The sequence below is a fragment of the Sminthopsis crassicaudata genome, chromosome 5 (assembly GCF_048593235.1).
Source record: "Sminthopsis crassicaudata isolate SCR6 chromosome 5, ASM4859323v1, whole genome shotgun sequence".
Taxonomy (NCBI): domain Eukaryota; kingdom Metazoa; phylum Chordata; class Mammalia; order Dasyuromorphia; family Dasyuridae; genus Sminthopsis; species Sminthopsis crassicaudata.
The window spans coordinates 107,884,604-107,900,812 of NC_133621.1; the positions used below are offsets into that span (position 1 = coordinate 107,884,604).

Genomic DNA, 16,209 nt, shown 5'->3' on the forward strand with positions numbered 1-16,209 from the left:
GTATGGGATTGCCTGTCATCTAGGACAGGGAGTAGAGGGAGGGAGGGAAAAATTCGGAAAAGAAGTGATAATACTGTAAAAAAATTACCCATGCATACGTACTGTTAAAAAAATTATAACTATAAAATTAATAAAATTTTTTTAAAAAATAACCTAATTTCTACAAAATAAAAAAAAAAAAAGAAAGAAACTGCATGTGGTTTGACTTTAAGCATATTTAGTGCTCAATTATACATTAAAGATGTTTATTGAAGTTCAATTATAGTGGCAACTAGGTGATATAGTAGAAAGAGTACTGGCCCTGAAGTCAGGAAAACCTGAATTCAAATCTAGCCTCAGACACTTACTAGCTATGTGATCCTGGGCAATTCACTTAATTCTGATTGCCTCCAGAAACAAACAAACAAAAAAGAAATTAAATTGTATTTTTTAAAAAATCTATACTTATTTGTTAGAAAAAGGCAAGAAGTGATATAGAGACTGATCAACAGAATAAAAAGACAAAGTAAAAATTCAAATGGCATTTTAAATTTTACAAAGTGCTTTAGCTATATTAACTTATTTCAACCTTATAAGAACTCTATAAGATAGGTACTATTAGGATCCTCTTCTTCCTTCCCTAAGGCAAATGGGTTAAATGACTTACTCAGTGTCACACAGCTAGTACAACATATCAGAGGCAGGAAGTGATTCCAGGGCTTCCTCATTACAATATAGTTTTTTGTCCACTATACTTCACTACCTCCCTTCTTAAAAAGTCTCAGTAGTCAGATGAATAATAAGTATTCTAATTCATTTGATAAGGAAATTTGAGTTTATCTGAATTTTAACCATTTGGAAATCATACCAAAAAAAACCAAACCAAAAAACACATACCAAATGGAAAACCTGGGTTTTTGTCCTCTCTCTGGTATTAACTAGCCTAAGTGTTCATTAATACTAAGCTTCCTTGTATGCAAGTTGGATTAAATGGACCTTATGATTACCTTCTGAACCTAAATGTTCTATAACTATTAGCTGAAACCATTGAGTTCTGTTATAACTTTGTTTTCTCTTGGGAATTAAATAATATAGAATACAATTAACTGTATTCTAATATAATGTAATACAAATTAAAAATAGGCTATAGTATATGTCTGAATAGGTCTACCTAAGTGTGATACTTGCTGTCACTGAAATAGGTTCAATTTGTAAGACATACTTCCTCCAGAGCAGAGTTGTTTCTGCCAAGGATCATTTGATATTTTTAACATCATTCAAAGGTCATACAAAATTATCAGCTTACAGAACTCAAGCAATGGAAGATTATTGTACCTAGCTTTCAGCTCATCATTACCTGTAGTTGCCTTAGCAGTACCAAAACAAATGATTTCCTGGGCCTTTTGTGGCTCATGGCCCAGACATTGCCTACTCCCTGTTCACAAGGCTAGTTCCAGTTTGCTAAGACTTTATAACTGAAATTCCAGTGGCTGTGGTTCAGCTACAGTGATACCAGTTAGGTATCCAAAGTCAAAACCGAAAAGGCGAAAAAGTACTATATTTCTCTGATTCCAATTCATCAGAGAACACATGACTGCCATTTTCCAATTAGAGTATGCTTAACTGGGATACCACGTATTTTTAGCCTAGGTAGATAATTCTCATTCTTTTTTGCTTGGCTAATCAATCTTCTCAGTTCCCTTCACTCTCTGAAGTTAGAGATATGACTCTTTAATATATAATAAGGCTATCAGGCCAACAAGCAGTATCCAAAATACTTCTTTGAAAATTTATTTCTTTATATTTTGAAATCTTTTCTTATGTTCTGCTATGTGGATGGTAATTTTTTTCTCATTTTGTATTTAAGTTTGAAAGAAAAAAAAAGAAAGAATATGTACTTCTCTTTCCCTTTCATATTTTTTTCTGCTTTTACCTTAGACTTTAAAAAAAATTAAATTGTATTTTATTCTGAACTTAAGAAATGAAATAAGCATTTCTATAACATAATAGAATAGAAAAAAGATGATTATATATGAAACTGCAAATCTGTTATGTAGAATTTGCTATCCTTTAAATATATAATAAATTGTCATGTTACTTTTTTTCTTTTTCTCTCCTCTTCCCCATCCCAAGATGGCTTACCATTAGGCACAAATATATATCTCTTTCTTTAAAACCATTCTTCCCCCCCCCAAAAAAAAAGATAAGTTAAGAGATTTTATTTCATTAGTAATTAAGCATGTACATAAATATTCACATGTCAGCATGTACGAATATTTATAAATTCAAAACAATTTTAAACTATCTTGACATAATATTATACAGGCAAGGGGGAATAGGAAAAAAACACTACACAAATATTTATGTGTAACTATATATTTTAACAATATTTACTAATGAATGTTTTTTTAAAGAAAAAAAGAAAGATCTAGTCTTCTGAATGCCTAAATGACTCCCAAGAAAATCCTAAATTTGTAGAATAAACTTAAGACAATCACAAACCTGCACAAAAATATGACAAATGGAGACCTCCCCTCTTTACAAATTATTTCATGTTTTTCTAAAAACATACAAAATTTATGTTGTATTGCCACTACTTCAAATATATTATTCCATATCACTTTAACAAAATTAAAGCATTTCATTTAAATTTTATTTGGTAAATATATTTATTTCTAAGAACTACTTCCTTATAGTCTGGTTCATTTTAATATAATTGAATAAAAGATCTAAAAAAGCTTAAGAAAACAAACACCTTCTGGTCATTCTAATTGTGCACACAGATCACATACTATATATAAATAAAATCATTCTTTATATATTTCTATTTATCAGTTATTTCTCTAGACACATGTTCCTTCATATGTTCTCTGTAGTTAATTTGGTTATTTATAATTAACAAAATGGCTTATTCACTCAAAGTTGTTCTTAAAATAATATAGTTGATACAATATACAATATTCTCTTCATTATGCTCACTTCACTTTTCATTATTTCATGCAAGTCTATCTACATTTTTCTAAGATTATTTAGCTCTTTATTTCTTATAGCAGAGTATATGGAAATTGTGTACCATAACTTCTTCAGCCCTTCCTCAACTTAGTTATCCCCACAATTTTCAGTTCTTTGACAACTCAAAGAGAGATGTTATAAATATTTTAGAACATATAAGTTCTTTCCTTTTTCTACTAATCATCTTGGGAAACGGACCTAGTAGCGATATTGCTGGGTCAAAGAGGATAGGCAGTTTAAAACTCTTTGGGCATACTTCCAGATTGCTTTCCAAAATAATTAGATCAATTCACAGTTCCACCAACAGTGAATTAACATATATGTGACATATATACTCATATGTGTACTAAATACAATACTAAATAGCTCTTGATAAATATTTTATAGCTTTTTAGGAAAGAATAATTAAATGCTGGTTTAAGTAACACTGTACCTTGATGAAATTGCTCAGCTTTGGAAAAATTTTAAAAGGTGGCATTCTATTAGGAAAAGCCATTCACAATTCATATCTGCTTGAGAAATGTGGTCATATTTTCATTTATTGATGGGCAATAGTGACTATAGTAAAGTAAAAAGATCTCAAAGAGAAGGTTTACTTAAAAATAGAAATGTTCGCTTAGGCTCAGTGGATGAATATTTTATATAAATTAGCTAGTTCTTTAATGTAACATGACTACTTGAAAAAAATACTAAAATTAAAGAAAAACAGAACTGTTCACTGGAGGATGGGTGTTGATGGTAAAGTCTTTATGAGCAAATCAGATTTTATAATAAAACAGATGAGATCAAGTATGTCAAGACTTATTATTATAAAGAAGTTAGCTTGATTGAAAAACAGTTCATTCATCAAGGGAATTAATGAAAAAAAAGTCAGATGAAGGTGGTCTAGGTGTACCTGATCTAAAGCTATATTATAAAGTAGCAGTCACCAAAACCATTTGGTATTGGCTAAGAAAAAGACCAGTAGATCAGTGGAACAGATTAGATACAAAGGACAAAAAAGGGTACAACTATAGCAATCTAGTGTTTGATAAACCCAAAGATACCAACATTAGGGATAAAAATTCATTATTTGGAAAAAACTGTTGGGAAAACTGGAAATTAGTTTGGCAGAAATTAGATATGGATCCACACTTAACACCATATACCAAGATAAGATCAAAATGGGTCCATGATTTAGGCATAAAGAGGGAGATAATAAATAGATTAGAGGAACAGAGGATAGTCTACCTCTCAGACCTGTGGAGGAGGAAGGAATTTATGACCAGAGAAGAACTAGAGATCATTATTGATCACAAAATAGAAGATTTTGATTACATCAAACTAAAAAGTTTCTGTACAAACAATACTAATGCAAACAAGATTAGAAGGGAAGTAACAAATTGAGAAAATATTTTCACAGTTAAAGGTTCTGATAAAGGCCTCATCTCCAAAATATATAGAGAACTGACCCTAATTTATAAGAAATCAAACCATCCTCCAATTGATAAATGGTCAAAGGATATGAACAGACAATTCTCAGATGATGAAATTGAAACTATTTCCACTCATATGAAAGAGTGTTCCAAATCACTACTGATCAGAGAAATGCAAATTAAGACAACTCTGAGATACCACTACACACCTGTCAGATTGGCTAAGATGACAGGAACAAATAATGATGAATGTTGGAGGGGATGTGGGAAAACTAGGACACTAATACATTTTTGGTGGAGTTGTGAAAGAATCCGGCCATTCTGGAGAGAAATTTGGAACTATGCCCAAAAAGTTGTCAAACTGTGCATACCCTTTGATCCAGCATTGCTGCTATTGGGCTTATATCCCAAAGAAATACTAAAGAAGGGAAAGGGACCTGTATGTGCCAAAATGTTTATAGCAGCTCTTTTCATAGAGGCTAGAAACTGGAAGATGAATGGATGTCCATCAGTTGGAGAATGGTTGGGTAAATTATGGTATATGAAGGTTATGGATTATTATTGCTCTGTAAGAAATGACCAGCAGGATGAATACAGAGAGGTTTGGAGATACTTGCATGAACTGATGCTGAGTGAAATGAGCAGAACCAGAAGATCACTATGTACTTCAACAACAATACTGTATGAGGATGTATTCTGATGGAAGTAGATATCTTCAACATAAAGAAGATCCAACTCACTTCCAGCTGATCAATGATGGACAGAAACAACTACACCCAGAGAAGAAAACTGGGAATTGAATGTAAATTGTTAGCACTACTGTCTATCTACCCAGGTTACTTACACCTTCGGAATCTAATACTTAACGTGCAACAAGAAAATTGGATTTACACACATATATTATATCTAGGTTATACTGTAACACATGTAAAATGTATGGGATTCCCTGTCATCTAGGGGAAGGAGTAGAGGGAGGGAGGGGAAAATCTGGAAAAATGAATACAAGGGATAATGTTATAAAAAAATTACTCATGCATATATACTTTCAAAAATTATAATTATAAAATTAATAATTAAAAAAAAAGAAAAGAAAAACAGTTCATTCACTGGCCATGGATAAACACCATTATATTGGAATTTAAAATCCATTGGAATGCTTATGCATTCTTATGCAATGGACACACTAGCTACACAGTGAAGAATACTTTACCTGTTCTGGGCATTAACCTCCACCTTTTCAGTCACTTGTCCTAAAGACTCCTCCTCTTCCCTTTGACGAAGCCTCTCTTGACGGGCTCTGCGACGACGTTCTCTAGCAGCCTCTTCTTCATCATCATCATTTCTCTGATAGGCTATTCTGAAATGTACCAATGACACAACCTTGAGAATAAAAGTCATCATCACTTTTTGTTTTCCTTCTCAATGAAAGTCAGATCAGTTCAATCATCATTTACAGCTTAGATGTTGAGACTTACTTTCTAGAAAACATGGTCCCTGCTCTAATGGAATTTACATTTTTAGTAGGAGCTGTATTGTAGGCTTATTTTTCCCAAAGTGACATTATTAATTGAGTAAGCAAAATATAAACTTCTAATGGTTTAGTAAAATGTTCTCTCTCAAAGAGTTAGCTTTAAAATGTTTTAAACTAGTTTATCCTTTCCTTCCATAGAAATAAACCACATGAAACAGATAGTAAAAACAAAATCATCATTTTATGTAGCTTTGAGAAGTGAGAAGTGAGAACTTCTAATATTCTTCTATCGATCTACCTCTCTGGATTTTGTCCTGGAGCAGAATTTTTGGGATCATATTTCAGGGACAGAACTATTACTTGGTTTTTACTTTTAATTTGCCAGTCTTTCTTCCATGGATTAAGTTGTTTTTTATTATTATTTCTCGAAATACAGTTACTTGTCCTTTCTTTTGCTCCTATTTTCTACACCATTCATAGACTTTTATTCCTTGTTCTAGTCCCCAGTAGTCTCTTGCCCTTGACCAAGTAGTTGGTTTAGGGCAATCTTTATCAGGAAAGCAGAAAATCCCCAAAGACTTTTAATACCATCATTTGATTTCATCCTGCCTAAAGTTTATGTTCAGATTCATGCATCCTGACATGATGAACTTGATTCCTTCTATTTGATCCTGGCTTGAACTGACAGTGACCTTTCTGATTTTCCCAGAAGACACAGTTAACTGTCAAAGGACTATAAGTTTGGCAATAGTTTGGGGCCAGACTGTGACATGGTTTTATATTGCTCTCTGCACAGGTTAATAAATATCTTGGGCTGCAAATTAAACAGTGTAAACAGGTGTCAGCAGCTGGATCATCAACTTTTTATTCACTCTTATTGCTGACTACTCAAAATGTTTGTTTCTTGAGGGAAATGTGCAATACCAAACCTCCTGTTTGGATTTTCTATGAGTCATTTCCACTTGGATTCACAGAAAGTCTGCTGATTGGCTTTCAGTGACTTAAGTACATATAATTTACTTTCATCTTTATTCTGTGTTTTTTCCCAAGTCCCATTCTTCCCATCAATTTTTGACCACACTTGCTGACCCCTTCCATGCCAGAATATTCAGAAGCTCACTCTTATTACAAAACCAACCAAACAAAAAGCAACAAAACCTTTAAGTCTAGCATTTGAAACCTCCATCAAATTCTTCCTTCCATACCCCTTAAGCATTCTTCCTTCCTTCCTCCCTCTGTCCCTTCCTTCCTCTTTCCCTCTCTGTGTGTCCCTTTCTGTCTCTGTCTGTTTCTCAGTCTATCTCTCACTTTTTCTTTCTTTCTTTCTCTCTCATTCTCCCTTTCCTCCTTGCTCTTCTCAAAAATTATCCTCTCATTTATTTCTTTATACAGATCATAGAATTCCTTTGATACATTTAATTAAAAAGACAACTACTTTCAAGCAAACATTCTGCCCATTACGTTCTCTTAAAAAAACAAAAATAAACAAAACAGTCTCACTAGAGATTAGAATTGATAGCACATGCAATATTCAGCTTTTGTGATTTACTATTGTGGTTTACTATTTCTTAGCAGAAGGATGTTTTAACATTAGCCATTTGGGATGAATATTGGTCTTTGTTAGCTAGATGTTGTCTCCTTATCCTTTCTTCAACACTTTTTGATTGTCTCATCTTTATGTCTTTGGGGACATTATTTTTATGTATGAAATGTCTTCCCACTTAATTTTTTTTTAACCAATTACATCACTAACAAGACTGGAATCAAGATTGATCTCTTTTAAGATATACTTTTTGACTAACTTCATTTTGATTACTCTTTTCCTTTTCACTCTTACTCGTTAAAATTATTAATATGCTTAGAATAAAAATTTCAGATTGGGAAGGAGTCTCAGACTAATTGAGCATATTTAGCAAATGTTTTTCTTGCCTTCAATCCTCCATTAGACCACAAGTAGGAACTATCTTTCACCTTTCTTTGTATCCCCAGTCTTAGCACAGTGCCTAATAAATATGCTTAATAAATGCTTGTTTCACTGACTACCTCCATGGAGGATAGTTAATTTTACTTTTAGATAGTCTCTCAGGAAGATTCATCTTAATTCTAGCCTAAATTTATTTCTTTCTCCCCCTTTTTTATCTTTTTTGCAATTTCTGACAAAGTTGTAAGTATAATCCTTTTTCTAAGGTGACATTTCTTCAAAAGATTGAAGAGAGCCCTCATGTCCCACACTGAACCAAATTTTTTTCTAAAAGCTAGCCCTTTTCCTAGTTCCTTCAACCAGTGCTCCTAAGGCATGACCTTGAGGCTTTTCACCATCTTGTTATTCCTCTTCTGATCATTTTTCAGATAATCAATATCCTTGGATTTATAGCAGTGAGTTTACTAGAAAAAATGGAGTTAGAGGACCTGGATTCAAATCCATCCAATATAAGTTTTTATTAAATGCCAGGACATGAGAATACAATGACAAAAGTGAAATCATCCCAGCTCTCAAGAAGCTTCCATTCTACCAGAGATCTGAAAGTAACATATATATTAGAAACCACATTATTCTCTAATTCACATGAAGCCATTGTTAATTTGTTTCATAATAAATAACTTTTAATAATACTCTAGAAATAACAGCATGTAACAATTGTAACCTTGCCCCCAAACTGTGTAATATACATAATAAGACATCTGAATAACCTTGAGCAATTTAATCAGTAAGCATTTATTAATTTCCTACTGTGTACCAGACACATTAAGCAAGTGATGTAATCTCTCTTGCCTTGAGCTTTGCCATCTATAAAATAAGAAGGTTGGACCAGATGACCCCTCAGGTCTCTTCTAGCACCAAATCCTAGTGTCACCTAAAATGTCACATCCAAATCTGAAATACTTCACACTACATTGTCACACACTTGATTGCATATCGCTGTTGGATTTTTCTCTAGTTTTCACAGGTGTTTCTCACCTGTCTCCTCTCTCCACTAAAGCACTATTTCCATGAGAACAGAACTGAGTTCTTTTGTGCTTAGTATCAATGTTACATTTAGAGTGAATGCTCAATAAATGAATATGACTGCATGATTTGAGACCTAACATTTGGAAATACTTGTAGATGGTCACCACATTGCTCAGACTCTTGTAAAATTCCACAATGTAGCTGATTTTAGAATTCCCATGACACGGCTGAAACTGAGATTTCTCAATAGCACTCACTTTACTTTTTTAAAAAAAGTTATTTTTTTTTGTCTGGCATTGTAGATATAACCATGCACACTGTTAAATTTCTCTCTCAGGCAGTAAGAGATACAATTTTCACTATTCCTCCCAAGAGGAAGAAACTGTCTTCTCCTCCAGAACTTCAGGCAAAAGGCTGGGAGCCAAGTTGGAATCTGACCAAAACACAGAACAATGAGACAAGATCCTTAATGTAAATGAGCGATAAAGCATCTTTTGTTCCACACCTCATCTGAAAGATAGTTTGTGCACCTATCTAGTTCTCTATATGTCACATTTAATATTTGACAGGCTACTTAACATTCAAAATATCATTTTAAAAATAAAACTAACCTTTAATTTAGTTTATTCCTATGTGAAATTACAGTTTTAAAAAAAGTTGCCTTATCCTCTATTCTATCATCCAGGACATGTTTGTATCTATGGTACAGTGGTAATAACAGATACTCAAAATGTGAATATCTAGAGCCCAGGAAGAACCTGAGTAATTTCTGAATCACTGAAGAAAGATTAAGTCAGCATAATTGTGGTGTTAGGTATGTCTTTTTATATTGTAATTCTGAAAATTCATAAGCCACATCTGTTGTGTATGGTAGCTCACTATGAACCAAAGTACTGACTAACCAGAGTATCCTGTTTCCTGGCCATGCTGGACAACAAAGAAATTACTGTACTTTCTTTCTTGGGAACTGTCCTCTCTTCACTTACTTCTTAGCATTAAGAGATAAGTTTGATTATTCTGTCTGTAGGATAGCAGTGCTGCTAATCTTAGAAATGGTTGGGAAGTAAAGGAGATGGTCTAAATCTCATTTCTTAGAGAGTTCTGGAACTTTGTGGAGGCCGAGAGGAGGAAAAGGAGATAGGGACTGACACCATAGCATTCCTAGAATCACAATTTTAAGACTCCTATTTCGAGGAAAAATAAAGGCAAATCTCTGTGATGGGTGATTTCCCTTAGAATGGTACAGCTTTCTTCCAGGAAAGACATCTCAAAACCTTAGGAATCTAGAATTCTACTGTCTCACTGTTTTTAAGTTATAGTATAATTATATCAGTTCTGTGGCTGGCAGCTAGTATGTTCCGATTTTTTAAATATTATGTGAATAGCAAGTAAGTGAAAACATTGGAGAGTTGACTTCCTCAACTGAACCAGGCTAAAGGAATCTTTCCATATTGAACAAGGAGAAGAGATAATTCAAGGAGAAGAGCTCCTTGAATCAGGCTCTGTTACTTCTTGTTTGGCATATTTATAGGTATATCCTTCTTTATAAAGGTATTCTTTTGTATCTTCTCTTTTTTATTAAGTCTCATTCCCCACGTAGGAAACACAAGCTATTTAAGGGTAGGTACTGTCATTTTCAACTGTTAAAATGGGGATATTTTAAATATGTAGCATTAAGAAAACAAAGCCCTTATAAGCCAAACTAAAAACAAACAAAAAAAGAAAAGAAAAGAAAACTGGGAATCCTCTGATAGATACTGAATCTACTGTTAATTATTAACAATACATAGAATTATTAACTTGAATAGACTGAAAGAAACCAGCCTTAATTTATACTGGGAAAGCTTGGGTCAGAAACAAAGAGGGGGAGAAGATTTCCTGATTTTATAGATCTTTGAATACAAGAAAAAAATAACATCAATAGCTAATTTGCATACCAATTTTAAGTTTATGAGATGCTCTATATATATTATCTAATTATAATATATTATTACATGTCATTAATATCTTATTATTACAAAATAAAACTAAGAGGATTTTATCTGAAGCTTTAAGGACAAGAATTCTGAGACTTAGAGATTAATTGACTTGTACACTACCTTAAAGCTTATAAATGTCAAAGGAATTATTTGAATTTAGGTCTTTACTCCAAGTTCAACATTTTCTGCATTAGAACTTCCTTCCAAACACAGGATAGTTGGACACATTTCTTCATTGTTTTAAATTAAATCTTTTCTCCTCATTTTAGGAACTAGTTTTCTTTTCTTTTTTAGTTCAATAGTATTTTGTTTTTCCAAATACATGTAAAGATAGTTTTCAACATTCATTTTTTTGTAAGATTTTGAGTTTCAAATGTTTTCTCCCTCTCTTCTTACCATCTCTCTCCCCAAGACAACAAGCAATCTGATATAGGCTATACATAGACAATAATTTTTATCATATTTTCCTATTAGTTATGTTGGGAAAGAGAAGCAGAACAAAAGGGAAAAAAACAAAAGAAAGAAAAAGCAAACAAAAAAAAGGTATAGGTAGTATGCTTTGATCCATATTCAATGTCCATAGTTCTCTCTTTGGATGCAGAAGGCATTTTCCATCCTAATCTATTAGAATTGTCTTGCATCAGTATATTGCTGAGAAGAATTAAGTCTGTCAAAGTTGATCATCACATAATCTTGCTCCACGTACAATGTTCTCCTAGTTCGGTTCACTTCACTCAGCCTCAGTTCATATAAGTCTTTTCTGAAATCAGCCTGCTCATTATTTCTCATAGGACAATAATATTCCATTACATTTATGTGCCAGCCCTTTTTGTAGTGGTTAGAAACTGAACATTGAATGGATGCTCATCAATTGGAGAACGGGTAGGTAACTTGTGGTATATGAATGTTACGGAATATTATTGTTCTGTAAGAAATGATCAGCAAAAGGAATACAGAGAGGCTGGAGAGACTTAAATAAACTGATACTAAGTGAAATGAGCAGAACCAGGAGATCATTATGCACTTCAACAATGATACTGTATTCTGATGTAAGTGGTTATCTTCGACAATTCAGTTCCAATTGATCAATGATGAACAGAATCAGCTACACCCAGAGAAAGAACACTGGAAAATGAATGTGGACTACTTGCATTTTGTTTTTCTTCCTAGGTTATTTTTAATAACCTTTTGAATCTGATTTTTCTTGTGCAACAAGAGAACTGTACAGATCTGCACCCATATATTGTACCTAAGATATACTTTAACATGTTTAACATGTATGAGACTGCCTGCCATCTAGGGGAGGGGGTGGAGGGAGGGAGGGGAAAATTCTAAACAGAAGTGAGTGCAAGGGATAATGTTGTAAAAAATTACCCAGGCGTATGTTCTGTCAATAAAAAGCTATAAAAAATTAATTAATTAATTAATTAAAAGGGCTGCCACAAATATTTTTACACATGTAAGTCTTTCCCCCTCTTTTATGATATCTTGAGATACAGACCCAGTATATGACATTGCTGAATTAAAGGGTATAGACAGTTTTATAGCCTTTGGGCATATAGGAACTAGTTTTGTTATACTATTTTGATTCAACTATTGGTATTATTCTAGAAAAATGTTTAGAGCAGCAAGTTTTGTATTGTCTGTATATAAAGAGCAATATGCTATATTTATTTATATAAAATCACTACCACATAAACAGCATTTAAAGTTATGGGAAAGAAAAGTTGAATGTTTTGAACCCTAGATTCTTTCCCTCCTTTTTTTCCCCCAATAGTAAATTGGTTAGTATATTCTATTGATTCTTCTATTGAAATGCTCTTTATATCTGCTTCCACCAAGGATAGACATTACATCTGATCATCCCAGACAAAGGAAGATCTCTATTTCTCTGCCCACCCTCACTTTATCATGAATCCCACTACATACTACCATGTTGTTATATGTTACTTATGGACAGACTTGTGGTCTTAGTTCTCCTACTAGAGTATAAACATGTTGATGATGATAAAGAAAAATCACATTTATAGAGTACTTTATGCCTTTCAAAATACTTTTTTTACCATTGTGAGTTCAAGGGTACCTTATATATTTTTCTATATCCATAGCCATGGTGTGATAGTTTGCACATAGCAGGCCATCAATAAATATTTGTTGTATAACTGATATGCTTCAAGCATGTCCTTTGCTTTCATTTTCTTCTTAAAATAGTGATTCTAAAAGAAAAGTAATTTTTCTCATGTTATCCCTCAAACCATAACTATTTAACCACAGGGTAATTGCTGTATTAAGCATTTAGTTTCCATTACTACTTTACCTCCAGCTAGAGTGTTTTTTTTTTTTTTAAATACAGTGGACATAGAGATAGATATAGAAAGGAGTTGCTTAGGACCCAATATATAGGATTAGACATGAGGAGCATCTTTTAATATGACTTTTTATATTCCTGCAATGTTAAAAATTGATAGTTTCATCAGTGAGGAAGGGCTCTTTCTACCCATGCAAATCTCAAATCCTCTGTAACGTGGTAAATGGACTTCAAGAATTGCTATAGATCATATAGGGGAGGGAATAGTGGGAAGATGGCAGAATAATGAAGAAAACTACCTGGTTCTAAGTTATTTTCACCTTCTAAATCCAATTCTTCCAGTGCAACAAGAAATTTGTTTCTGCACACATATATTGTATCTAGGATATACCATAACATATTTAACATGTATGGGACCACCTGTCATCTAGGAGAGGGGATGGAGGAAAGGAGGGGAAAATTCGGAACAGAAGTGAGTGCACGGGATAAGGTTGTAAAAAATTACCCATGCATATGTACTATCAAAAAAAAAGTTATAATTATAAAATTAATTTTTAAAATAAAGTAAAAAAAAAAAAAAAAAGAAAGAATAGAAAAAAGAAAACTACCTGATTCTGAAAAATAAATTTCCCCCAAATAAAATTATGCCTCAAAACAAATTTTAAAGCGGGGGGGGGGGGGGGGAAATGATTTAAAAGGGTCCATAGACCTCTCAGGGTGTTGGTTTGGTCCAACTGAAATGCAGATAGCAGCAGGCAAATCCTGGCCAAGGAACAAACAGACGGCAGCTGTGTCTGCAGCAGCCTTACCTTCAAGGGCTTTTTGGCCAAAGATGGTGTGGGGGTTGGATGCCTGACCAGGGAAGATTCTGGGGACTCTCCATTGGTGTGACTAGGTGGAGTCCCAGGCTATGGCTCCTGGCAAGGAGGAATGAGTATACACTGCTAAGTGGGGCTCTGCTATTTGTGATCTTGAGCAGGAGAAGGGAGTCCACGTTCTGGAATAGATGCAAACTAAGACTTGCATTGACCTAAGGTAGGGCAGAGAGTAAGAGAATTTGCCCTGGTTGGGGTTTAGGATCAAATAGGAGTACGAAAAGTTATTAACAAAACAAGATGACCACAATTACTTTGGATTACATAATGTTGGAAGAACCAAGAGGCCAAAGACTGCCCTCAGATAGAGCTCAGAAAATAGCCCCAAAAAATTTAGTTCTCAGACATTATCCCTCACACTACAGAAACAAAACCAGACACTAACATAACACTAACAACTAACAATAAGCTATTAAAAAAAAATTTTTTAACAGAGAAGACACCCAACCATGGATAGCTACTATGGTGAAAGAGAAGATCAGGGTTCAAACTCAGAAGACAAAACAGCTTCTTGTAAAGCTTCAAAAAAAAATATAAAATGCTCACAAGCCCAGAAGAGGTTTTGGAAGAGCTTAAAAAAGGTTTTAAAGATCACATAAAATAGTTTAAAGAAAAATTGGGAAAAGAAATAAGAATAATGCAACAATTGTTTGTAAATGTATCTGATCCTGATGCTTTTAATTTAAGGAACTCATTTATAGCCTGTTCAATTTCCTTTTCTAAAACAGTTTATTTAGATACTCTATTTCCTCTTCTGTTAATTCAATTTATTTTTTTAAGTATTCTCCCATTTCACTTAAATTTGAATTTATTGACATAATTGCACAAAATAATTGCTTTAATTTCTTCATCCTTTTAATGTTTAATACTAGTGATTTTTTTCTTTTTAAAAATTATATTAACCAATGGACTATCTATTTTATCCTTTTTTTAATAAAACCAATTCTTATTTTTATTTATCAGGAATTAATTAATTAATTAATGAGTCAATGGTCTTCCTGTATTCAATTTTATCAATCTTTTCTTTAATTTTCAGGATTTCCAATTTGATGTTTAATTGGGGATTTTTAATATTTTCTTTATCTAATTTTTTTGATTGCATACACAATTCATTGATCTGTTCTTTCATTATTTTATTGAGGTAAGCATTTAGAGATATAATTTTTTCTTTAAATTATTACCTTTGCTATATCCCATAAATTTTGATATGTTGACTCATTATCTCATCAGAACTGGGTTAAAGAAGTAATAAAATGTATATTAAGTAGGGTATAAAAGTTTTCTTAACTTATAGAGAATAGGAGGGCAAGGGAATAGAATAAAGGAGGGAATTTTAGAAGGGTGTGCAGATTAGGGAGTCAGTGGTCAGAAGCATATTAGATTTCTGAGAACAAAATAAGGTAAAAAGAAAAAGAAACAGTAAGGAAAAATAAGATGGAGGGAAATGCATAACTAGGAATTATAACTCTGAATGTAAATAGAATGAACTCACCCATAAAACTAAAGATAGTAGAATAGATCAAAATGTGGAACCCAATAATATGTTGCTGATCAGAAACATTTAAAAGTGAGAGACATACAAAGAGTAAAAAATGAAGGCCTAAAGTAGATTTTATTATGCTTCAGCTGACATTAAAAAAAAAAAAGTAAGAGTAGCAATCATGAACTCAAAGTTAAAGCTTCAATAGAGTTAATTAAAAGAGATAACCAGGGAAACTACCTTATGTTAAATAAGTGTCAGAGATAATGAAGTAACATCAACACTAAACATAGGTGAACAAAATGCTAGAGCATTCAATTTTTTTAATTTTATTTTTTTGCTGAAGCAATTGGGTGATTTGCCCAGGGTCACACAGCTAGGAAAGAGAAAGTGTCTGAGGTTGGATTTGATCTCAGGTCCTTCTGACTTCAAGGCTAGCATTCTATCCACTGGACTATCGGGCTGCCCAACATTCACATTTTTAAAGAAAATAATGGAAATAGATAGCAAAGTTATAATAGTGGGGAATTTCAACTTTCCCTTTGAAGTAGATAAATCTAAACAACAACAACAAAAAAAAAATAAGAAGTAAAGGAAATGAAGAGAATCTTAGATAAGGTAGATATAATGAATATCTAGAGAAAACTGAATAGAATAGAAAAGAATATACCTTTTTCTCGTGGCATGTGACACCTTTACAAAAACTAATCATCTATTAAATCATTAAAATTTTTATAGTT

The 16,209-nt window shown here is 32.9% G+C and overlaps 1 protein-coding gene across 9 annotated transcripts in view; it reads right to left on the reverse strand.

Moving 5' to 3' along the window:
• Positions 1-16,209, reverse strand: part of CALD1 (caldesmon 1) — a 239,754-nt gene that overhangs the window by 32,187 nt on the left and 191,358 nt on the right. For all 9 annotated transcript variants that reach the window (XM_074267870.1, XM_074267865.1, XM_074267871.1 and 6 more), the window contains one exon: positions 5,617-5,763. In XM_074267870.1, the coding sequence (XP_074123971.1) occupies positions 5,617-5,763 (147 nt within the window). The remainder of the gene's footprint in view (positions 1-5,616; positions 5,764-16,209) is intronic.